Below are 24,234 nucleotides of genomic sequence, written 5' to 3' on the forward strand. Positions count from 1 at the left end.
TGTCATGCTTGATCAATTTTATTTTTCTCCAGAGTAACAATTTTTACTTCTCCAGAGTATCAATCCTATCTATCAGCATACAGCCATATTATACTACCTTCCATCTTAAAAAATAAAAAAGCCCTCTCTGACCCCAACATTCTCCTCCTGACTGCTACTCAGTTTCCTTCTTTTATAGCAAAACTTTTTATAAAACTAATTATCTATATCCTCTGGCCTTAGCTCTTTTCCAATTATGCCTTAAACCTACACCAATCAAACTTGCATTCCTACTCTTCACTATAGTTTGTCCCAAGGTCAACAATAACCAACACTTTACCAAGTCATGCTCAATCCTCAGTTCTTCATTTACTTTACCTATCGCACATTCAGTGCTGTTAGTCATGCCTTTCTCTTCAAACCTTTTGTTCATTTTCAGGACACCACTCTCTCTAAGTTCCTCTCTAATCACTGGCTTTCTTTCTTAGGCCTTTTGCTGATTCCTCTTTATGTCTCTCATTTTTGAACTGGAGTGGGCAGGCATCGTCCCTATTTGCATTCAATTCTTAAGCGATCTCAACTCATCTTATGATTTGAATGTCATCTATATGCAAACCATTCTCACATTTGTATTTCCAACTTGGACCTCATTTTGGAACTTATAGATGTCTTAAACTTAATTTGCCCAAAACCAAAGTCCCTTCATTCCACTTTCAAACCTGTTTTTTCCAGTCTTCTCAATCACAGTAGAGTTAACTGGGCATCTTTCCAGTTGTTCAAGCCAAAAACTTTCCAATCATCTTTGGCTTTGCTCTTTATCTCATGTCCTATATCCAATTCATCAAAAAATTCTGTAAACTCCATCTTCAAAATATGTCTAGAACCCAATCAATTCTCTGTCTACCATCTTCTCTCCTCTGGATTAAAGTAGTTTCCACCCTTTCACCAGCCTTCTTGATTTATTTTTGCCATAGGAGCTACTGTCAAATATAACAGGTCATTGCCCAAAACTTACCAAGGAGTCTTTGCGTGTCTCTCAGAATAAAAGTGAAAGTCCCTGCTATGACCTTCGGACTCCACATGACTTGGCCCCACTGGCTCTCTGACCTCTTCTTCTATCATTGCTCCATTCCTTACTTTTGCTCTGGCCACACTAGCTCTGGCACAAAAGCGTGCTCCTGCCTCACACCCTTTGTAAATGCTTTTCCTCTACCTGAAAAACTCTGAAGGAGGAAACATTTTTTCTATTTTCTGTCTCTGATAAGATATCAGACTACCAGATATAAAAAAATCCCACCCTCTGGCCTTTGTCCCCCCCTCACTACCTATATCTATCTCCTTCACCCTGTTTTGTGTTCCTCATGCATATTACCATCTGATATATATTGACTGCTTGATTGGAATTTTATTTTCCCTTCCCCCATTAGAATGGGCTCCATGGGGGGGAGGAACTCTGGTTCACTGCTATATTCTCACTTGACCTTATATTCAATTCTCCGTGAGTACTTTCAGAAAAAATTAAAGAAGGTTTTCAAGCAAGTGCCCCAATTTCAAACAGAATATTCAATATGGAAGTTGATAAACAACAATCAAAACTGACCTTTTCTCATGCATTTTGTGAGATTAAAACTAGGGCCATGAGAATGATATTTGGGCCACACCATAATGCAGTCACAGCTCTGAAATGAATAACCTATAACACTCAACCTGATAAGCCAGGTGCTTGCACATGCTCTGCGGCACAGCCCAAAACCAGCTATTAAAAGGAATGAGAAAAAGAAAGAAAAGGAAAAAAAATAACATTTTGGTTTTGGAAAACATTTGTTTCCATACTTGTAGCAAGGAGATGATCTTTCCACACACACAAACCCGAAGTAGCCTCCTTTGCCTCCAAGTCTGGAACCTTTCCGATGCTTATATTCACAGCAGGAGCTCAACCTGTTCACCTGCATCCCATTCAGGAAAAAGGTGAGGCTGAAGGGGAAACCATGGTGCCTCTTGGAAATAAACTGAAAGGTCTCTGTAATTAAAAAGGAAATAAATAAATGAAAGCAACTGACTTTGGACTAATGTGTTCTACATCACATTTTTCTACTAGGTAAGTACAACATTGTGGTCTAGATCACTTTTTAACTTGGAGACAATTTTTTAATCATGAAAAAAATGTTCTATTATTTTGTTTATTAAAAAATACTCCAAGCTTTTATAAAACTCTTTGCTTTGTAAAAAAAAATAATAATGTGTATCATTGTATGAGCACTTACTATGGCCAGGCTTTATGCCTGATTATCTTGGGTGTGTTATTTCTTAACAAACACATGAGGCAGGAATAGTATTATCACTAGTTTCTGGATGCAGAAATTAAGGCTTAGAGAAGTTCATCAATTTACCCAAAATCATTCAGTAAGTGGGAAAGTCAGTATTTGAATCTAAACATCTCTCTCGATTCCATGTCTCTATCTTGCTATGTTATCTACTGCAAAAGTACATGACAGAGGGCTAGTGTGAGCTCAGTAATGCTTTTAAATAAATATGTATTTTTAGTTGGGACTTGAAACATCCTAATTCATACATGAATGAGGCAGACTTATTCTATCTCCAATCCATTCTCAATTTTATCTGAATTGAGACCACTTTTTGCTCCCCCACCCACCCAAAAGTCCCACCAATAAATTAAGAACCACTGCTTGCAATTAATAGGTTTTAATTATTCCAAAACTTTATCAAGCTCTTTGAAAAGGTCTCACCCTAGATTTACCAAACTCTACGTCTACGAAACCATATTCTACACAGTGACTCACAAACTTGCTACCCTTTACACTTCTAATGAGATTTCCTACAAAAGAAGCCTCCCTGGATCCTCCACATTTACCAAAAATAGAGTTAATAATTTTTGCCTCTCTGCTATGTACACATTTCCTATTGTTGTACTTATTGCATTATATTTAAATACGCCTACACCAGCAGTTCTCAAACTTTAGCATGCATCAGAATCACCTGGAGGGCTTATTAGAACACAGGTTTTCTGGGCCTCACCCCACAGTTTCTGATTCAGTAGGGCTCAAGAATTTGCATTTCTATCAGTTTTCCAGGTAATGCTTATGTTGTTGGTTCAGAGATCCCACTTTGAGACCCTGATCTAGATGTTTGCTGCCCTACATGTTTGTGAAATCCAGGACAGCTGAAATTGGTCAAACTCTTCTTCATTTCCCCAGATCCCAGGACTATGGCATAGGAGGCCCCCAATAAATAATTAGTGAATTCTTATTTTAACCTATTTCTCTCACAGTCACCTAGAAATATTAAGTTTATACCATATTATGTCTGCAAAAAGTAATTTGAATCAGATGCTAAATAAGTCTACAAATGAATAGACCTATTGAGAGGGTAATTCTGTTATTTATACCTTAGTATTTATAATGTGAAATTAAACAAACTTGGAAAGAAAACACTGAAAGGATAACATCTAGGGAAACTAAGATGCAACAGATTTTAAAATTCAATAGTCTTTATGATATATGGGCTCCTTAGTGGTGACTAAAAAGCTTTCATCACAGAAACCTGAATGGGGCATTCATGTGATATGATCCATTCAGCTGCAGCCTCACCCCCGAGGCCTCACCCAGCCGAGGAAGAGAGTGCACCGAGGGAAAGGCTGAGAATGGACACAGGACGTCAGCTTCCAGGTGTGGCTGCTCTTCCACTTGGTACTCATGTGACCCGAGAGCGGATCTACCTATTAGTTTCATTTCTTTCTTTTTTCTTTTTTCAAACTGTTGAACAAGAATTGACATCCTCCGCCTTTATTCCCTTGTTAATTATTTTATAGTTTTGTATTTTAAATTCTAGCATCACTTCCCAACCCTGACTTGATGGTTTCTACATGGAGTAGTGGCAAGAAGATAGGCTAGAGATTTGCATTTCTGAATTCTCATCTATGAAATGGAGATGGCAGGAGGAGTGGGTGAGGGAGTGAGGCGGAGGGGGTGACCCAGACTACCCACTTCGCAGAGTAGTCTTAAAGATTATATAAGGTACAGTATTGGAAAGCATTCTGTAATATTTATAAAATGTAGTTATTCATTGTTGACTGACAATGGGTAGCATTATCATAGGCACTATGGAGAAACAAAAATACTAAAAAAACGTCAAATTTGGTCTCCTCCTTCAAGAAGTCATAATTTAGCAGGAGAGACAAAATGAACATACCAGACTTCTGGAGTGAGGTCACCAAACTCTCTCCCTTTAAAATGGTGTCTTCTGAAAATGGACCAAAGGCTTAAAATAAACTGAGCAACAGTTATTCATGAAAATTTACTGAACTTTCGGTAAGAACAGTGGAAATCTGAGGCATCCTTGCCTGAGGCTGCTCCCATCCCACTCACCTGCCACTGTTTCATCACTGTAGTTCTAATAGGGTCGGGCGGGCCATAAATAATCAGCAGCTTCACTGCCAGTGGGGCTGACTTGATTTGGAACAGAAGACAGAATAACCCTGGCCAGTGGGAGTACCACTAATAAGTAGCAATCTGGGAGGCAAGCTAACATAGAAGGCCAGAGGTTTCGCTAGCCTGAAACTGTAGTTCTAATTAGGGCAAGCAACAGGCCAGTGGACTAGCAGGAAACTTAGCCAGGAGATGCAGGTAATAAGGCAATCATAGATGCATTTGTAGGGGAGCAAAATTTGCCACCCCACAATGTGTCTCTGTGGCATAAGGATTATTTTAGGCTGATTATTTTTAGGAAATAAGACTCAGAGAGAACCATTGACATTCCTCCTAATTGCCTAAAAGAAGTTAGAGGACCTGCTCAATAAAGGAAACTATCATCATACATAACCATAGTTTAATACAAACTAGATGTGATAGACATGGAGAAAAGGAACCTAGCAAGGCCCATTTGATTAAAGTTTTCTCTCTCTGTCCCATTGTTTCTGTATGGCCTAGCAAATATTTGGTTACCAAAAATTTACCCTTTTCATCTACTTGTGTATTATCTTACTTCCCTTTGAAATTCCAGATCTCTCCTCCTTTTCCTGAGTCCAGAATGACATATATATCTCATCTTGCCTAGCTCTCTTTGGAATCTCTTATGTTTGTGCAGATACTCTGAACGTATCTGTTAGATTTTCTCTTGTTAATGTTTTACATCATTTTAATTATTTGACCAGCCCAAAGAAACAAAGAAGCGAAGGGGGAAATTGTCCCCTCCCTCCCCTACACATTCTGTAAGCTTTATACACATCCTTGGCTAACTGGAAATGGCATGGATTGGAGTAGGCTCAACCTATTCACACATCCCTGGCCAACTGGGAGTTTGCATCCATGAATAAAGGAAACACAAGAGAGCCTGGTAAAAAATCGAAGCTGGAGCAGACTTAAAAACTGCCTAAACTTTGAATGTATTTTTCTATTTTTTTTTTTTTAAAAATGTCTTTATTGATTTTAGAGAGAGGAAGGGAGAGGAAGAGAGAGAGATAGAAATATCAATGATGAATCATCCATTGGCTGCCTCCTGCAGGCCCCTACTGGGGATCGAGTCTGCAACCACGGCATGTGCCCTGACCGGGAATGGAATCTTGATCTCCTGGATCCTAGATCCATGCTCAACCACTGAGGCTCGCCCGCCAGGCTGAATGTACTCTTGAACCCACTACAGCAGATTGAACATTGCCCTCTAAAAATTCATGACCACTCAGAACCTCAGAATGGGACCCAATTTGGAAATAGGGTCTTTGCAGATATAATTTGTGAAGTATCAAGTTGAGGTCATCCTGAATTTTTTTTTGCCTGATTCCAATGACTGGTGTCCTTAGAAGAAGAGGAGAGGACACACACAAAGACACACAGAGAAACATGACATGTGAAGACAGAAGCAGGGGCTGGATTGATGGAGCTACAAGCCAAAGAATGCCAAGGATTGCTGGGAATCACCAAAAGTTGGAAGAGACAAGGAAGGATTTTCCCCTGGAGCTTTTAGAGGGAACAGGAACCTGCTAATACCTTGGGATTAGACTTCTGCCTCCAAAACTGTGACAGGATAAATTTCTATTGTTTTCAGCCACCAATTTGGGGGGCATTTTTTAGGCGAACTCAAGAAACTGATACACCCTCAAATAGATCCACTTGCATGAGGTGGAGGCTTTAATGGGTCAAAGTTTTTGAACATTACCTTTGACAAATGACTGGATGATCACTAAACTACAAAGACACAGAGACAATCTTAAGAGACTAGCCTAAAAAATGAAAAATAGGATTAAAAATATATATATGAGCAGAGACATCACTAGTTGTATACCAATGAGAGAGAGTGAATTTCATAAAATTGGTCCAGGTAAGTTACCAAACAACAACAAACAGCAAGAACAATAATCTTCAAGAGGGAAAAGTCAAAATCCAAACTCCATAGTTGCTCTAATACATGATCTAAAATGTTCAGTTCTCAATAAAAAGTTAAAAGACATGTAAAGAAAGAAGAAAATGTGACCCATACACAGTGGGGGGAAAGCCATCAAACCCACTCCTAGGATTTACTGGAGAGAAATGAAAACATGTCTACATAAAAATTTATATTTGTATATTCATAACGGCATGATTAATAATAGCCCTAAAAGTGGAAACAATACAAATGTCCATCAACTGGGGATGGATAAATAAAACCTGTGTTGGAAAATATGTATTCAGTGATATAAGAGAGAAGCTATTGATAGATGCTACAAACAGATAACTCTCAAAAACATTATGCTAAGCGAAAGAAGCAAGACTCAAAATACTACCTATTGTATAATTTCATTTATTAGAAATGTCCAAAAAGGCAAACCTGTAGAGACTGAAAGCAAGTCAGTGGTTGCCTGGGACTGGCTATGAGAATGGGAATTAACTGCTAGTGGGCACAAGGAAACTTTTAGAAGTGATGGAGATGTTCTAAAGCTGGCTTGTGATAGATAATGGCTGTGCAATTCTACAAAATTTCTAAATATTAATTAGTCGTACACTTAGGATAATGAATGTTACACCTCATTGAAGCTATTTTTTAAAAACAAAAATAATCAATATATGGTAACAGTGAAAGAGAAATTTAAAAAACAAACAAAAACAGTTAATGTAAGTCCCAGTCCAATTAAATGCTTTGGTTTTAAGTGTAGAATAAGAGCCGTTGCCATCAAGAGAGATGGATAACACAGAATAGAAGTCGAGAAAGTTTCACAGCTTAATTCTGAATCATAAAAGATGGGGAAGATTTAAATTTAAAATTCTATTTTGAATTTGAAATCCATTGTTCTATTGTGGACAAAAGAAATATCACACAAAAAGACAAGAGAACAGAATTGGGGGGTGGGGGGAGTACTTTGGAATACACAAATAGTTACAATAGAATCAGGTTTGGAAATACAAGATAATAGAGCAGAAAAGGGAGAGATTATAAGAGGGCCAGAAAACAGCTCCTTAATTCTTTGTATCCACATGAACCCAGGAGGCCGGGGTTTGCCTTGTTGATGATGAACATGGCCAATGAAAATGCCGGTGAAGAGCTGCACTCTTCACAAGTCGCAGAAATTTACGGTGACTTCCTAGGTGTACATAATAAACAACCAAAGTGTGGTTTGATGTCTCAGATCAAACCACAAGACATCATGAATCACTATGGGAATAAAAGATGCACTTGCCACACTACTAAATAATTCATTTTATTGTTATTTCTCATCCAACAGCAAGACAAGTTAATGAATGCCACATTTTTTAATGAGTTTTCTGCTCCAAGCATAACGTTAAATGTGGTGTTTTTTAAATAGAAATCTTCTAAAAACCTATTCACATTTCATTGAATCTTACACAGCTTTGATTTTTAAAAAGGGCAGATTCTTTTCAGTTCAGCTAAATTGCTAAGATTGCTGAACCACAAGTCAACTCTGAATCACCGCACTTTTCAATTTTGAATAATTACTTTCCTGGCAATCAAGGGCAAGCTGAGACAAAATTATTGTGAGGACAGGATTCAATTATTTATGTCCAGATTCCATCCTATAATTCAAGACTGTCCGATGACATAACAAAAAGACAGTCCCGGGACCAATATGTATGCAAAAGAACACTTAACCACGGAACACTCTCTTGTAACCTTTGGTTTTACACGCTAATCACAGAGTGTATATCATCTCCCAGAAAATCATTCAGTTAAGTCTTGTTTTTTTTCATTTGTATGTGCTATGTTTTCCAGCAAACAGACATTACATATGTATTTTCTTAAAGAATGATTTAAGACCCAGGAAGAGTTTCATTATGTTAATTCCAATTTAAGACTATAGCTAATTTCAGCAATTCTCTTAAATTAATAGTTGAAAGTTATACTTTAAAAAAATAAGTGCATGTATCTATGCCACCAGCATCAGCAGTTCCATCCCCATCACATTATGAAAATGTAGGAAGCTCTTTGCTACTGAGAATAGCTAACTGGAGCTAGAAAGTACTAATCAAAGACCCTGAACCTAGTCAGGGGACAGGATCTGCTCTTGACTCTGCCCAGAGCTGCACGTGTGACCGTGGGAAGCCTGTACCTCTGGACTCCTCTCATTTTCCTCGTCTACAAAATGGAAGGAATAAACTCTCAAATGCTATGAAAATGACACAAAGTAAATTATATTTCAGCCAAGTATATAAAATGGAGGGAAATATTTCCAGCATTATTGAGCCTTATTTTTTTTATAAATTTTATATATATATATATATATGTAAAACATACATTTTTATAAAGTAAAATATTACATGTTTTACTTTAAATTAAAATTAACATTCAAGCCTGGCTGGTGTAGTTCAGTGGTTGAGCATCAAGATTGCGGTTCGATTCCTGGTCAGGGCACATGTCAGGGTTCCTGGCTCAATCCCCAGTAGGGGGCGTGCAGGAGGCAGCTGATAGATGACTTTCTCTCATCACTGATGTTTCTATCTCTCTCTCTCTCCCTTCCTCTCTCTGAAATCAATAAAAACATATTTTTAAAAAAATTAACATTCAAGTGTTTACCCTTTCTTATGTTGGAAAGCTTTAATATTTAATCCCTAAATATATATAGTTTCTCTTTAAGTACTTGAATTTTTTAAATTAATATTTGTTTTCTTGATGAGGGAAAACAGAAAACCCAAAAGTAACAACTCCACATTTGCCCCAACTCCTCCCTTAACCCCTAAGTTTATATCAAGATTACTAACCACATATAAATACTTCTTTTAATTAGTGAAAGCTCTATTACTTTCTAAACAGAGTTTCTCAAGCAAGGAAATAACAAATACAGAGGTGTGCAAAAGTAGGTTTATAGTTGTGAGTACACAAAACAGTTTCTTCTTGTATTATTATTTATTTATTAATTTTTATTTTTCCATATAAACTGTAAACCTACTTTTGCCCACCCATGTATAATCCTGTAACAACTCTTCCTTTTACTTGCTGTCCCACAGATCAAGTATTGACAAAATCCACTTCAGTAAAATATGTGAAACCCTATATGGAATATAAAAATTATTTTGTGCTAATTAAGGGAGGCAGAGTAGCTGCCAAAACATGTCTTTTTGGGATATTGATTATTTTAAGCTGATTATTTTTAAGAAACAAAAGACTCAGAAAGAACCTTGACCTTCTCCCTTACTGCTTAAAAAATTTAGATAGAGGAACTGTTCCAGGAAGGGAGCTATCACCATCCATCACTCTAATATAATATGAAGTAGGTGTGGTGGGGGAGACTGAGCAAAGACTGAAGATCAAAATCACTCTGTGTCCTCTTGTCTCTGCAGGGCCCAGCACACATTATTTGTTTACTGAACATCTGCTTTCCCATCTCCATGTGAATTGCCTTCCTACCCTTTGAAGTCCCAGACCCCTACCCCTTCTCCTTAGTTCAGAAAGGCATATAAGCCGCAACTGCTCAATTTGTCTCTGCGCTTTCTTTTTCTTTTTTTTTCTTTTTTAAATATATCTTTATTGATTTCAGAGAGAGGAAAGGAGGGGGAGAGAGAGAGATAGAAACATCAATGATGAGAGAGTCATTGATCGAGCCCGCAATCCGGGCATGTGCCCTGACCGGGAATCAAACCCTGATCGCCTGGATCCTAGGTCGATGCTCAACCGCTGAGCCACGCCCGGCCGGGCTGGGCTTTCATTCTTATGGAACCCCTGTATGTACGTACACAGTTAAATTTGGTGATTTTCTCTTATTAATCTAGCTCATGTCAATTTAATTCTTAGACCAGCTAAAACCTAAAAGTGTAGAAGAAAATTTCCTCCTCCCCAATACTAACAAACATGGATTTATGATCAAATGAAAGTGGAAATGTGCTAAATGCATTTGGCTAAATTCTGCACCACGTTATTTAGGTGTGATTCACCCTAAAGTTTATTGGATTTGTGATTTTTATCTCAACGTACTTCTAAGGAACAAATTGCCAATCTGGTATTTTTCTCTTAGGATAATGTATGATATAATTCACTATGGCAAGCCAAATAAGTAACTTGTAATTTGGGAAACAGTTTATTCGTGCAACATTTTAATGATCATATATCTCTATCCCCAAATTAATCTGTTACTGGGTTAAGTCACTCCAAATTCTTTCTTTCACAATCGGTAAGAGTAATTGCTGCTCCAATTTTAATCATGGAGCAGTAAATCCAGATTCACTTTGATGCAGCTGGTTTATAAGTCCCTGGATATGCAGAATTTCACAGAGAAATTGAAGTCATTCTGATATCAACAATACTTTATAACATTAACTTTAAGCACTTAAAAAGAATTCACATTTTATGAGTACCTTTTTCAAGTAGTTTGCCTTTGTAGACGCAAAGATTTTCTCCACCACAGTGCTGTTGATAAACTTTTATTTCATCCCCGAAGTCTGGGTAATCATAAGATAGGTGCACATTTTTCCCCAAATAGATCATTGTAATAACTGCATTACTATGTGGTGGTGTTTTATTAATCCTTCTTGAATCCTAGAATAAACAAAAAGTGGGGTTTATTAACTAATTACCCTCTAATCAGAGTGCAATGACATTATGATATGAAGAAGAGAAAAGGCTATTTTTAGGTACATAGCAACAAAGCCTTTATAAAACATAAATCTACCCAGTGCGAAAAAGTGAAGCCCATTACAAAATATATCCCTCTAATAGTTATAACACATACATTTTCGCTTTGTATTTTTAATTAAATGCTGGGGACTTGGACAAAATTTGTCACTTTTTATTTTACGTGTGTGTGCGTGTGCATATTTTACATACAACCATAATATCAAGGATGCTAAGAGAAAATTGCTCTCAGCTCTTTTAGCTGGTGCTCAAAAAAACATGTCGGTGACATAATTTCGTTCTAATTTGAACTGACATTGACTGTGATTTAGTAATTGTGTGTGTAATTGAGCACTTTACACTTGAGCACTGACACCTGAGCTTATTCTGATGCATACATTTGATTCATTCCTTGGTCACTCTAAGGATTATGGACAATGTATGTTATGGGCCTGGGACTACCCAGTTTCACAGAAGGCATTCAGTTCAGTGAAAAACCAACATTATTAATATTATTTTATTTATCAAATATACCTCAAAGTGACAAAAATTCGCCTCATAAATCTATCCGATATTCTCTGTTGTTGACCAATTTAAAGATTTTATAAAAATAAACAAACTTAAATGCCAAAGATTGAAAGAAATGTCCTATTCCTTCCCTTCTACTTTATCTATTCCGAAGTGTTTTCACAATAGTGAATGAGCATAGTGTTCGCCTAACCCTTCAGCGGAAGGTGAGGAAAGACGCGTAGAAAAGAGAAGAGGGGGAGGAGGCAGAGAAACAGGAATGGCTCACTGAGACTTTAAAAGCACCTAGCAAGAATATTTTTGTCTTCCAGCAGCACACAAAGGCCAAACATTACTTTTCACCTATTTTACTTTTCTAAAAACCAATTGTTAGCTAAATGAAAAATGTGAAGGGACCAACTTTTAGTGAGTCCAAGGCAATTATTTGAGTTTGATTTCATTGAATTATGGATGCCTTGGAAGCATGCATTTTTTAAAGAATAACATAGCTGCAGTAAAAAATTCTGAAGTTACTACTAAAATATTTCCATCTCCAAATCCACCCCCATCCACCTCAGAGGACTTCTACTTCAATTCTATTTCTCTGCAGCAAAAGCCAGAGGAAGTAAATCTGGTAAATGAAATTCTACAAATGACAGTCTGAAAAGTGTCAATAGAGGGGGAGTGTGAAGTTTACAATTTAAGCAAATTGTCTTGCCTGAGGACACACAGAGCTCCCAAACAGAAATATTTCAAGGACATCAAGAGCCATGAAGGTAAATCAGCAAACTGGGTAATTCTTTGCAGATTAGAAACACCTCCCTGAGTCACAGTTGAAAGCAAAGGGATAATTGCAGGCCTGGCTCCTAGCTTCAAAATTACCCAATGTCTTCACTTGCCTGGACAACTGTGGAGCTGTGACATGCATGTGTGCAGCCCAATGCGAAATCAGCAGCCTACGGCAAATCCAGCTTCCAGCTCCCGCTAGAACATTTCATGATATGACAGATGAAATAAGCAATACTTTCTAGAGTGGCATGGATTCCGAGGCTGCCCTGTGAGCTTCTAGTAGATAAGCACTATATTAATACAAGGTAACAGTGGCATTCGAGTGAAGGAAAGCTGCCTCATATGTACAAAATGAGAACTGGAAGGAAGAACATTTAAAAATAAAATAAAGAAAATGACAGCTCCTCACTCTTTTCATTTACACTTACTCATATTCTTTTTCTTCTGCTAAAGTGTATTCCTGATGGCAACATCTCTTTTCTCCTGGGGCCAGTTGCTTGATCCCTTTTTAAAATATTCCCTAATTATTACAACCGAATAACCTTTTCTGGGTTCTAAAGGGAGGCCCAAGTGACCGCTCATGATGAAATACGTGTACTAGGAAACAAACAATTGTTTCTTTAAGTTGACTAAATTGCCTCTGTACTTACTATCTTCCAAGGTTATAATGACCGCAGACTGATGAAACTTTAACAAGCTTTCAACGGCCCTTTCTGCTATTCTCAAGCAAGAGTCAAAACTGTCCATGAAAATTCAGCTCCACATTAAGAACAGCAGCAAAGCCTTTCATCCCTGCACAACTGAGAGTTATCTTTCTGAATTTCTTTTCCAGTTCCTTATGACTTTCCTTCTCATTTCTTTTCAGATTTCTCAGGCAAGTATAATCTGAGCTGACAAACAGCGAGACCACTGAGTGGTTAACCAGTTAGCCATATATATTTGTAATATTTAGCATTCAATTGATATATTAAATTTTCACTGGAATCTCTTGTATCCCTGCCCAGGCCTGCGTGGGGTGGATATAAGAGATTTCTATAGATGTCAAAGTGCCTGTACTTATTGACAGTGTTGGGCAGCAGTTCCTTTCCGTCCACTTAGCCAAGCCCTGATAAACTCTGGACATCATAAAATCTTACCTGGACCTCTGCAATAAACTTCTAGTTAGTAGGATTAGATAAAATTTATCATCCAAACTAGGACACGATAGAAAAAAAGAGCATTAATTTGCACTTGTTCCAGGAAAGCTGAGATGTATGCTTACCCTACTAATTGGTTTCTTCACTTCTAGCGTGATGTCCCTCAAAATTGCCCTCCCCCTGGATATCAGAGTGGTCTATTAGCACTAAACAGATCATGTGACTTTCCTATTAAAGTCCTCTCATGATTCCCAATATCCAGGAGATGAAGCTCAACATTGCTCAGACAACCTCAAATGTCTTATATTCTCTAACTCCTACTGTCTCTCAACTATTGCAATTTCTTGTGTTACTTTTAAAGGTCCAGCAACTGAACTAATTGTAATGGCACAAACATTACCAACCTGTTTTTAATCCTCAGACTTATATAACTGTATGAGTCATGTGACATTGGAACTATTTCCTTGTATTCCTCTCTCAGGAGATAAAGACAGTGTCTTACCTATCTCTCTGCCCCCAATGTCTTGCCAGTGTTGACACTGCTAGTAAGGGCCTACCAAACATTGATCTGAACGGACACAGACATGGAACTATTAAGGATTCCAGATTCTGTCCTTTGCTGAGACAAAGCTGTTAGTAGGTTGACCCTGTCCTTCATCAGAAGTTTTCTACATTTGTAGGAACTCGATAGGAGTCAGAATATGAAAATTGACTAATGGCATCCTGTCAAACAAGAGGCCTCTTTTGGTGACTAAGCCTTGCTAAGGATTAACAACACATCTGACTATAAAAGGTGCCAGGCAGTCCCCATGTTGACTCTGATGCCCTTAGGAAGAAAAAATTCTGACAGGATCCAGAAAAAGAGTGTCCCAGTGTCCACATTCTACAGGTCCAGGAAGCAGCTGGTTTTGATGGACACAAACAGAGAGCATATCGCTATACTCACTTTATTATTCTCTTTCTCTCCTTTCTCACCAGTCTTCCCTGTTCCCTCCTCCTGCTTCCTCGCTTTATTACGCTTCCTCTCTTCACTTTCCTCCTGCCCGTTTCTTACTACTGTGTAACCCATATGTCATGCTTATTCCTGCCACCCCGCAAACATCTCCATTCTGACGGTACCGGAGCTCCAGATTTTGAGGATGATGAACTGACACATGCGCCTTCCCTTCCTTATCTCCACCAACAGAATAAATTCAGAAACTCTGTTAAGAGCTAGAAATGACCCCATTGGAATTGGCCCCCAAATCTGATCCTCAGTGAAGAGGCCTGCCCTTACACCCAGCTGTTCCAGACACCCAGAAGCAGCTTTGTCCTTCCTGTCTCCCAGGGTTTTGTTCTACATGCCACCAGCTAAGACAGTTTGATTGTTGAACTGGATTTTTAAACCGTTTTTCAAGTCCTTTCTGTTATGTAGTTACCAAACTGCAGTGCTAATTTTAAGGAAAAACATTGTTTAAAGGAAAGTGTCTGAAATAAATCAATCCTACTATGAGATATGGTGAATTCGCATATATTAAAATCATGCTGATATTTTCCTTTTCCATTCTCAAATCTGAGTCCACTGGTAAGAAAAAGCCAAGACTAAAACATACCAAGATAATGCACTGACTAGGACGGAAATCGAAAAACTGTTTTTAAAATTAATTCCAACAGAAGAAATGTGCAATTTTTCTAGCAAAGCTAATATTTTTGTTGTTGGAGAAAAGGGGTCTGTATCAGAAAGGCATAATTGATTTCTATGATATCTGCCTCAGTTAAAAAGTATTATTAAGAGTTTATTTTTTTCACACAGATAATAAAGGAATACCTGTTTATGAACACGGTACTAATAAATATTTGATTAAATGTAAGTAAAATCAAATGCTTGACCTCAACAAACTTCATAATCTAGGAGAAGAGGGAGAATAAATGTACATGAGTACTTACTTCTCCTAAGCAGGATACAGTAAGGGACATAAGAAAAGTAACAGAGTCCTTTAGAAGAAAGGAAGAGATGGAATCCTGTTACAATGTGTGGAAATACACTGTAAAGTACAAAGCTTTTGAGAGGGGTTTGGAAAGGTATGATAACATATTCTAATCCCTCAGGCACTCACAGGTAGTTGGTAGAGAAAGAGTATTTGCCTTCCTAATTGAAGGATCAGTTAGAGGCCTAACTAGCATCTGTGTTGAAGAAACACCTAATCAACTACAATTATTATTCTCAAAGATTTGAGAGAAAAAGTCTTGCAAATAAAGTCCGTATAATTTGGATTCGAGGATTACAAAAGCAGGCTCTAAGTGTCAGCCGACTGGGTGTGTATACTTAGTGTGCCAATAACTAGCTATGAGAATTTGGGCAGTTCATTTAACCTTTCATGCCTCAGTTCCTTATTTTTAATATGAAGAAATGATTTTCTCTTTCTTGCATTTATTGTGTGTATTAAATGAGAAAATGTATGTAAAATATTGATCAAAGCTCCCAGCACATGATAAAGGTCCACCAAAGAAAAAGCATGATTATTGTTTTCATTACTTAATATAAATGGGAAAAAAGAATATAGATGATTTAAAAGTGGGTAGATTTCTGGCAGAAATAAATTTTAAAAAGAGCACAGTTCAGAGATGGAAAGTGATAGACCAACCAGGTGAGGATGTAGGGAGTAAGTAGTTCAGTTTGGCTTGGATAGGAGCAGAGAGAAAGCTAGAAAGGGGCAAAAACCTGAAAGCCCTTGAATGCCAGTGTCCTGAGGATACCTTTTTATTCTAATATTTTGCCATCTGGGCTTAATGACCCTGGGGAGATGACCCTTCCTACGACAAACCAACTCCTAGAGATAGTAAATGAATTGCCTGGGAGCGCACTTTCCATGTCCAAATCAGTCCAGAGCCCACATCCACCCTCCCCCTCTGCTATCTGGCTCTTGAACTCTGGGCCAACATTCCCCTGCCTTAATTACCTGGGATGAAGTACCAGACAACTCGGGACAGCCCTTACACCCCAGAGCCTGCCCAAATTTACTCATACTACCCAATCCTAAGCCTGCTTACACTGCCTCCCCTGTTCCTTTTCTCAGAAACCACAACAAAGGCTCTGGCCTGCATTTTCTTCATGTCCTCTCAGACTCCCAGCTGACCCTGGTGCTGCCCTGTTTTGCCGGGTGACATGGTGTGATGGTGACTTTTATCTGTCACCTTGGCTAGGCCACAATGTCCAGACATGTGATCAAACGTTGTTCTGGACAGAACCCTGACTAACACACGTGGCATGTCCCCTCCTCTTGGGAACTCTAAGTAACACACTGTCTCTTCAATGGCAATCATCTCCTGAAAAACAATAAGACCTACGTTTTAAAGTAGTCAAACAGAAGAATATACCTGATCTCATTAGGAAAAAGGAATCAGTGAAGGTTTTAAGCAGAAGAGGAGCATGCTGAAAGCTATTTTACAAAGTTTAATTTAACATCATTATGCAGAATCCGCTAACACTGAGATGGACTTCACTTAACTCTCTTTCCCCTTCCTGCTGTTTTACCCTCTGCGCCCTGATTCTCTACGCTAACTTCCCACTCATCTTTCAAAGCCCATTCCAGATGCCACCTTCGTTATGAAGCACTCTCCAATTTCCTCATTCAGAATAAATATTTCCTTCCTCTATGTTCCCATTGTGCTTTATTTACACCGCTGTGCTCATTCTCATCACAATGTATCATGGTTAATTGCAGATATTTCTGTCTCTTTTGCTAAACTGCAGTCTTTCCAAAAACAAGGATCTGGTCTTATTTATGTTGGTAACCTCAGCACCTAGCGTAGTGCTTGTCATCATCAATAAAAGCTAAACTGAGCTATTTGTTGACTTAGAGGCAGGACATAAGTATGTAGATGATTGCAACAGCCTGGTGAAGAGTTAGGTAGCAAGCATCTGAACTGAAGATGTAGCAGTGAGAATGAAAAAGGATTCTCAGATACATGAGCCATTGTTAAGGTGTAGAGCTGTGCTGTCTGAGATGCAGCCACCTGCTATATTTGGCTGTTGGGCACTTGAAAGGTGGCTCATCCAAATGAGAAGTGCTGTAAGTATAAAATACTTACTGAATTTAAAGACATGGCAATAAAAAATATACAATACCTCATTACAATTTTTCATATTGATTACACATTGACATGATAACATTTTGAATATAGTTAGTTAAATAAAATATATTATTAAAATGAATTTCACATGTTCTTTTTACCTTTTGAAATGTAGTTATTAGAAAATTACAGTTGCTTATGTGGCTTATATTTCTCTTATCTAGAGAGCTTAGCAATTAACTTGATGTGTGATGAAGAGGAAAGAAGGAATCCTAGACTTTGAGCTCAAATTACTAGAGAAAAGGTCACGCTTTATGAAAAATAAAGCAATTAAATGGAGAATTTGGCTTAAATTGTAACCATGTCAAATTTGAGGGGTGGTAGAACCTACCAATAAGGCATCTGCAATTACACAGGGCTCATTTGGAGTCTAGGAGGTGGATAAGTGCCCCCAGATTAGTTCTTGCCTAGAGAAGCGCATTGCCCTCTCTTTCACAAATCATATAAAAATTAAACAAACTTGTTTTGTTTTTTTAATTGATAAAACTAATGATTAAGTAGGTTCTTATCTGAAAGCCTGTATTTTCACATTTATGAACGCTATTTATATAAGTAAAAGTGCATGAGTCACTCCATTGTTCCAATTTTATTCTGTACCACAGGAACCAGGGGTTGATGACAAATCCAAGGGACACTTAGAAACCTATGAAAGCCATGTGGGAAGATGACTACATCTTGAATAAAAAAATAAAAGTGTCAAGATCTAAGCCTATGGTGATGGATAGATTTAGAGGTGAAGAAAAAAAGACACAAAGGAGCAAGACAAGCGATAAAAGCAGATGGCAAAGAAGCATGAAAACAGAGTGCCGTGGAAGGCAAAAGGGGAAGTTTCAAGGAAGAATAAATAAAAGCATAAAATGCTACTACCTAAGAAAAATATGATAAGTAGAAAATAAAAACTAAGATGATAGAAGTAAGTTTAAATATATTACCAAATAAAATAAATGTAACTGGGCTAAACTCACTTATTAAAGTAACAGAGATTCTCAGCTAGAAATAAACACAGAGCACCCATATGTTGCAAAAATACATTTAAAGCCTAAAGCTTAAATGTACAGATGTCAGAAGCAGAATGTAAAAGAAATATATGTATTATATACTAATCTAAAAAAAAATAAGGAAAAGTTAAATACTAATCTAAATAAAAGGCAAAGAACCATTAGCGAAAATAGATTTTAAGGTCAAAAGTAATAAGTAATAAAGAGGATACTTTTTAATGACAAAAAAATCACTTTGCCAGTAAAATAGAGTAATTCTAAATCTGAGAGCACATAACAAGATGTTCTGAACATTTCCAAAACAGAACTTGACATATACAAAACAAAACAAGGAGAAATAGACAAATCTACAATTATAGAGAATGATCATTAGAATTCAGAAAGTGTTAGACCAAACAGATTTTATAAAATGCTAAGAATGTAAAAGATATGAATGACATAATTTACATTTCTTATTTATTGGGCATTTATAGAATGCTGATCCCAACATTTAGAGAATCATATTCTTTACAAAAACTGAACATATATTAGCCTACAAAGCAAGTCCCCACAAATAGCAAAGAATCAAAACCATACAGAACAAAAATAAGAAGCTTTTAAAAAGTAGCATTCAGTGAATACAAAAGGAGTACTCAGAATTAAAATAAGGCAGTATAAGAAAAAACTCAGCAGTATGTGTGGAAGATTAAATTGAAGAAATCTCCCAGAAAGTAGAACAGAAAGGCAAAGAAGTGGAAAATGAGAGAAAAGCTAGGAATATGAGATCATCCGTTTGGTAGTTCCAACATTCCCAAAATAGGGATTTTTTTAAAAAGTTTTTTGTTGTTTTTTTTTAAAGACCAGGGAAGACTGAAGTTTTGTGACTCAAAAGACAGACATGCTAAGGTGTGTCAAAGTCAAGGTGCCTGCTGACACCATGCTGCATTTCTCACCTCAATGCAGAATACCCAAGGGAAGCTGCTTCAGATGCTTATCTGTGTTTCATTTGTCCTGACCACAGGATAGAGAAGTTGCTGCTCTCTCCTCTGCGCCCTTGTACAGAAGCTCATTCACTTAACCACATTCCTGTCGATGTTCACTTGAAGACCGCCCTAGATGCCCTGACTCTGGTGAGACCCATTTTCTTAGGACACACTCATGACCTGGCTTCTCTGACTTCCCCAGAAGAAACTCTTAAAACAACCAACCAACCAAATAAACAAACAAAACAAATAAAACAAACAAACAAACAAAAAAATGCCAACCCCAGACTGACTCAAAAACTCTGGTCACCATATTTTTTCCTGGAACTATTATCCTTTTGTCAAAATACTAGGTTTGAGTTTATTTCTGATGTTTCATGCACATAAGTGATAGAACTCCAAAGAAAAGCAAGGACTCATTTAACACAGATATCAGTATGATAGTTGCTCTGGGAAGCAATAGGGGATGTGATGGCTCAGGACTAGGGAGCTCAGAATGTGACAGTAGTGTTCTACCTTGTTGAGAAGTAATGGTGTGAACATGGGTGTTTGCTTGATTCTTGTTGTTTACCTTGTACATACAGATTTTATATATTCTTTTGGTTGGAGAAATTCAAACTTTTAAAAAGAAGTATGAACAGGTAGAGTTTATCTCAGTAATATACATATATATGTATATATATATAGATTTAAAAATGGTCTGTTTTTCTTCTCGACTTTTTTTTTTAAAATATATCTTTATTGATTTTAGAGAGAGGAAAGAAGAGGGAGAGAGAGAGAGATAGAAATAGTGATGAGTCATTGATTGGCTGCCTCCTGCATGCCCCCGACTGGGGATCGAGCCCCCAACCTGGGCATGTGCCCTGAGCGGGAATCGAACCCCGATTGCCTGGATCCTAGGTGGACGCTCAACCGCTGAGCCACACCCGGCCCGGATATCTCAGTAATATATTCTAACATCAGAAAACCAAATGTTGCCATCGAGTGAGGCTGATGAGGAAGTCATTATATGTGTTAAGTGGGGGCCATATCCTTCAAGACAGCGTATTTGTTGGCCCGATGGAGACTAGTACCAGCAGGCAATGGGTTCAAAATAAGTTAGTAGATGTGGCAGATTCTTTTACTGTTCCAAAGAGTCACTGTTCCTCTCTGTGAGAAGAGGATACTCCCCACTCTATTAATGTCAGGTTTGGTACTGGAGATCAAGTGCAAGTGACATGTGTCAGTTGTGAGTAGACTCTTAAAAGCATTCCACGGTTCTGCTGCCCATGAGGCCAACATATCCCAGACAGGGATAACTCCTTGTGTCTAGGTCCCAGAATTGCAGCTGATCAACAACAGATAATAACGAGAACAAGAAATAAACCTTTGTGGTTATAAGCTGAGTTGCCTGGGGTTCTTTATTAGACTAAGCTACAGTAAACTACTTTCAGAGAACTTTCAGTAGGAAAGGAGAAAACAGAAGTCTAAGGCTGCAGAATGTGAGAATAGGATTTAATTACTTTATATAAGGCTTAGGTAGGTTGAGAGACAGAGATGAATATTAGAAAGAGAACAAAACTATAAATTAGAGAAGAGAAGAACAAACAATGTTAGGTATGATGGGTAATAGAGAAGATGAGGTCAAGGACACGGGGCGGAGCGTGGGCCTCAGAGCCGAGGGCTGCAGTGCTGTGTCAGAGACTGAACAAAGGAAGAGAGTTCGGTGAAAATAGAAGTGAAAGGAGGAAATCTGGGCAAACATGAGGAGCATAGTAGCAATTTTTTGAGAAATTTATTGGTGAATATAGATGCTGAGAGTGAGATGCAGAAAAAGAGTAAATAAAGCATTTAAGAATGAGGTTGATTAAAATGGTACTTTTCACAGAGCTAAAAGAGATAACTTTAGAATTTGTGTGGAACCACAAAAGACCCCAAACAACAAAAGCAATTTTGAGAAATAGCAAAGCTGGAGGTATCATGCTTCCTGGTTTCAAACTATACTACAAAACTACAGTAATCAAACTAGTATGGTATTGACATAAAAACAGATACACAGATTGAGAGAATAGAATAGAGAAACCAGAAATAAACTTGAACCTATATAAAAGAGCTAATAACATGCAATGGGAAAAGTATAGTCTCTTCAGTAAATGGAACTGGGGAAACTGGGCGGCCACATGCAAAAGAATGAAACTAGATCACTCTCTTACATCACATACAAAAATTAATTCAAGATGGACTTGAAGACTTGAACATAAGACCTAAAACCATAAAATTCCTAGAAAAAACAACAACACATAGGCCCTACTGTCCTTGATGAGCTCCTTGTTTTAGTGACTTTTTTTGGATATAACTCCAAAGGCAAGAGAAACAAAAGCAAAATTAAATATATGGGACTACATCAAACTAAAAAGCTTCTGTACAGTGAAGGAAACCATCAACAAAACTAAAAGGCAACCTATTGAATGAGAGATGTTTGCAAATCATATTTCTGATAAGGGGTTAATATCTGAAATATAGAGATGAAACTCACACAACTCAACAACATAAGAACAAACCACCCAATTATATCATGGGCAGATGATCTAAATGACATTTATCCAAAGACGAACAAATGGCCAACAGGCACATGAGAAGATGTTCAACATCACTAATTACCAGGGAAATGCAAATCAAAATCACAATGAGACATCACTTCACTTCTGTTAGGATGGTTATTATCAAAAATACATGAAATAACAAGTATTGTAAAGGGTGTGAAGAAAAGGAAACCCTTGTATACTCTTGGTAAGAATGTAAACTAGTGCAGCCACTATAAAAAACTGCGTGGAGATTCCTCAAAAAGTTAAGGATAGAACTACCATATGACCCAGCTATTCCACTTCTGGGTATTTATCTGAACAATACAAAAACACAGACCAATACAAAAACACAAATTCAAAAAAAGATATGCACCCTTAGGTTCATTGCAGCATTATTTACAATAATCTAGATGTGGCAACAACCTAAGTGTCCCTGAAAGATTGAAGAAGATGTGCTACACACACACACACACACACACACACACACACACACACACAGGAATACTACTCAGCCATTAAAAAGAAGGAAACTTGCCATTTGCAACAACATGGATATACCTGGAGGGTATTATGCCAAGTGAAAAAAGTTAGACAGGGAAAGATAAATGTAGTATGATTTCACTTATATGTGGAATCTAAAAAGAACAAAATAAACAAAACAAAAACAAATTTGTAGATACAGAAAACAAATTGGTGGTTACTAGAAGGGATGAATGTTGGGGAGAAGATGAAATGGTTGAAGAGGATTAGTTGTATGGTGTTGGATGGTAACTGGATTTACAGTGGTGAACACTATGTAGCGCATACAAATATCAAATTATAATGTACTCCTGAAGTATATATATATATATATACATATAAAATATCATATACCAATTTTACCACAATAATAATTTTTAAAAAGAGTGAGGCTGGTTTTAAAGAGGCAATACGCAGTCTATATGCATGTTGGTACTATACTTCCTGATTCTCAACCAGTGAAATGTCGACCCAGCTACCTGCTATTAATCACGGAACTTACATATAATTACAAGTAGTTGTATATTTACACAATAAAAATTAAGAGATCTTTTGCCTTCATATTAGCCTGTAAAGTCTAACTGGCCTTAGGACTATTCATCAGTATTGTGAGAAAATGACTACAACAAAGTACAATATTTTCAAAGAACATTGAAATGAGTATTTTTCCAAATGCTATACAGTAATTTGCCAATAATCATTAAAAGTGTTAGTAAGTTATTTTATGTAGTATATTGTTTTTTATGCTTAAGTTTCTGAATTTTCACAAATTGAATGTTAAAATATTTCTGACATGTGATTGAATGAGCAAATTAAAGGAAATAATTTGGAAATGGTTATAGTACAAACTAAATTTGATTGCAAGATTCACTGGATTTTTTATCAATTGTGCAATTAGTTACTGAACTGCACTACTCAAATATTTGATTTCAGATTCATTCAAGCTTACAATTTCATTTATAAAAGCATTATATTTCTTTATGCAAGTCATTTTGCCTTTGATTTCCTTAAATTCTTTTACTGCAAATCTAGAAATTTAATAATGCAATGTCGTCTCTGCTAATTTAATAAAAGAAAAGTTGATTCCATAGTCACCCTGGTAAAGGCTGGTTCTAAGCCATTTGGAGCAGTGGTTGGACGAAATCTTCTCCTTCTCCATGTTTCAGGTCTATTTCCCCTTGTGATTTTTCCATTCGGGGGAGGAGAGGGAGGAGGGATAGGCACCGTGTAATTGTTAACATTCAGAAGGTGATACTGATTCATTCCCTGGGAATTGTCCATGGAGTTCCTGTACTTCATCATTGCCTTCTTGCCCTGTAATCACATTTCATGACATAAGAACCAGTGAAAGAGGAGTGGTGACTCAGTGTAGCCCAAAACTAGAGACAAGACTGTATGATTGACATTGCATGCAAACACAACTGATATAAATAGGCCAACTCAAAACACTCCAGTCTGTTTGAAATATCCATAGCAAATTAGATTTTTATGAATTTCTAACCTTATTTAAGTATATTTTTAAACCAAATGTACAGTGATGGCATCTTTGTAGTACTTTTGGGATTTTTCCTCAACAATCCATTAAATCTATGTATAGTTAATTTAGAATCAAGAAGTT

The 24,234-nt window shown here is 37.2% G+C and overlaps 1 protein-coding gene across 1 annotated transcript in view; it reads right to left on the bottom strand.

Annotated features, from left to right (window-relative positions):
- The window catches only part of ERICH3 (glutamate rich 3), a 98,051-nt gene that overhangs the window by 37,884 nt on the left and 35,933 nt on the right, over positions 1-24,234 (bottom strand). The window contains exons 7-9 of the mRNA XM_081145369.1: positions 23,712-23,930; positions 10,773-10,953; positions 1,813-1,999 (exon numbers count right to left, since the gene is read on the bottom strand). Coding sequence (XP_081001495.1) covers positions 1,813-1,999; positions 10,773-10,953; positions 23,712-23,930 — 587 coding nt within the window. The remainder of the gene's footprint in view (positions 1-1,812; positions 2,000-10,772; positions 10,954-23,711; positions 23,931-24,234) is intronic.

Source organism: Miniopterus schreibersii (genome assembly GCF_964146895.1).
Source record: "Miniopterus schreibersii genome assembly, chromosome: 8".
Taxonomy (NCBI): domain Eukaryota; kingdom Metazoa; phylum Chordata; class Mammalia; order Chiroptera; family Miniopteridae; genus Miniopterus; species Miniopterus schreibersii.